This window comes from Aspergillus thermomutatus, assembly GCF_002237265.1.
Source record: "Aspergillus thermomutatus strain HMR AF 39 chromosome Unknown NODE_637, whole genome shotgun sequence".
NCBI lineage: Eukaryota > Fungi > Ascomycota > Eurotiomycetes > Eurotiales > Aspergillaceae > Aspergillus > Aspergillus thermomutatus.
The window spans coordinates 1-2,233 of record NW_020798683.1 but is presented as its reverse complement, the minus strand read 5'-3'; the positions used below and the strand labels follow the sequence as shown (position 1 = coordinate 2,233).

General features: G+C 56.9%; 2 protein-coding genes across 2 annotated transcripts; both read left to right on the top strand.

Moving 5' to 3' along the window:
- Window positions 1-864: 864 nt before the first annotated feature.
- CDV56_100316 (uncharacterized protein) lies at window positions 865-1,257 on the top strand (the record flags this gene model as incomplete). Its single annotated transcript, XM_026753935.1, has 1 exon — window positions 865-1,257. The coding sequence occupies one exon, from the start codon at window positions 865-867 to the stop codon at window positions 1,255-1,257; it is 393 nt and encodes a 130-aa protein (XP_026609423.1).
- Window positions 1,258-1,464: 207 nt separating this feature from the next.
- CDV56_100003 (uncharacterized protein) lies at window positions 1,465-2,226 on the top strand (the record flags this gene model as incomplete). The annotated part of the gene is made up of 3 exons (XM_026753622.1): window positions 1,465-1,613; window positions 1,677-1,937; window positions 2,004-2,226. Coding segments are annotated over 3 exons (633 nt in total), but the record flags the coding sequence as incomplete, so codon positions are not given.
- Between the last annotated feature and the right edge of the window lie 7 nt (window positions 2,227-2,233).

Here is a 2,233-nt window from a genome sequence, read left to right as displayed (position 1 = left end):
ATACTAGGCCATTTATGCATGCAGGATCATGCCCAGATGCCCCCCATTCCATGGTTAGTAATATATGATGATCCCAGCCAGAGCCAGGCCGGGTGGAACTTTTTGCAGGACGCACGGACCCAGTGGCTGGTGGATGGGACCCACTGGATGATCGACCGACTGCGGGCCGAGCCGGCCATACAGCGGCATTTCATGCGAGGGGGCCGATTCCACCCCGCAGCCATCCAGCAGTATTGGCAGCGCGTGGCCTAGTTCAAGGAGAAGTTAGCCATCATAGTGCATGTCACCGCGGGGCAGCCGGCGCGGGCCCCAGAGTTATTAAGTATTCAGCACTGCAACACCGCGAATAGTAGGCGGCGTAATATATATATTGAGGATGGGATGGTGACATTCGTGACGGCATATCACAAGGGGTTCCACGCCAGCAATGATGTCAAGATTATCCATCGATATGTGCCGCGGGAGGTCGGGGAGTTGGTGGTGTGGTATATGTGGTTGGTGTTGCCGTTTGTAGAGCAGTTAGCTGCATGGGAGGCAGCGCAGGCAGCGCAGGCAGCGGCATCACAGACGAACCAGACGAACCAGAGCAACCAGAGCAACCAGAGCAACCAGAGCAACCAGACATCCCAGAGTAGGACCGTCGCCCACACGGCATGGTTATGGGGCCCCGATCCAGGCACTGGCCGTGAATGGTCATCCGAGCGGTTCCGGGAGGCATTGAAACGGGAAACACGCACCTGATTAGGGACTGCCATCCACATTGCAGCATATCAGGACATCGCCATTGGCATCAGCCGCTGGTTTTTACGTCCGTCCACTGCATTTCTAAATAATGTGTAAGAGGCCGACCACACACCAGCAGCCATGGATGCAGATGCTGAGGAGTTTATGGATGATGAGCAGTGGATTAGCCACATTGCTGACTTACAGGCCGCCCATTCATTACATGTCGCAGGGATGGTGTATGGTCGAAGTATCCATGAACAAGCTGGCAGCACCAACCACCAGCGCGAGATGTTCCGGTTATTCAGCACTAACTGGCATCAGTTTTTGGGGTTTGCATCCGCAGCCACCGCACCATTAATATTAGGCAAGCGCAAACAAGCGCCATGGGAGGATGAAGCTGAGGTCAGTCGCATCGAGCGCCGCCACCAGCTGGCCACCATGGATATGGAAGCAGCTGCGCAGCGAATGACCGGGCAGCCCACCATGTGGTTCTGGGGGGTGCAGGACCCGGCCATTCAGGCCATCCAGTGAGGGGAGAGCCCTGTAGTGGCGGTAATGCCCACAGGCGGTGGCAAGAGCATGTTGTTCATGGTGCCAGCATTCACCGCCCCCAGAGGCACCACCATTATCGTGGTCCCACTGGTTGCATTACGGGCCGATATGCAGCGCCGGTGCCAGCAGCTGGGGATTTCATGTGTTGCATAGGAGAGCCGGCGGCCCCTGGATGCCGCGTCGATCATGTTGGTGACGCCCGAATCCGCGGTCAACCCTGATTTCCAGACGTTTTTGAACTGGTTGCGGTGGATGCGGCGGTTGGACCGCATCGTGATCAATGAATGCCATGTGGTGTTGAATTCCCAGCGTGATTTCCAACCCCAGATGGCCTAGTTAGGGAAATTAGTGCAGGCACGTACCCAGATGGTATGGTTGACTGCCACGTTGCCCCCGAGCATGGAGGATGAGTTATGCCGGTGGATGAAGCATGATCGGACCGCCATGACCATTTACCAGGCCTGGACGAGCCGTCTGAACATGGCATACCGGGTATGGCGCCCCGTGTTGACGGGGGTCGGCTGGGGTCCGTACCAGTGGATTGAGAGTGAGGCCGTGGTGGCATTCATTCAGGACCGTATTCAACGGGCGGCCGGTGGCAAGGTGATCATATATGTGAATATCATTGGGCAGGTGACAGCCATGACGCGGGTATTGGGGTGCGAGGCGTATTATAGCGACCAGCTGGACAAGGCTGGGGTGTTAGACTGATTCATGGGAGGTAGTCCAGTCATCGCAGCCATGAGCGCATTAGGGATGGGGGTTGACATCCCTAATATCCGTAGCATCATCCACATTGGCACACCGCGGACATTGTTAGATTATGCACAAGAAAGTGGTCGAGCAGGACGGGATGGCCAGCGGAGCGAGGCGATCATTATTCAGCCGGCTGGGTGGGACGCGCCAGCGCCGTGGATGGAGGGGGTATCGCCAGAGGATCAGGAACGAGTCGCAG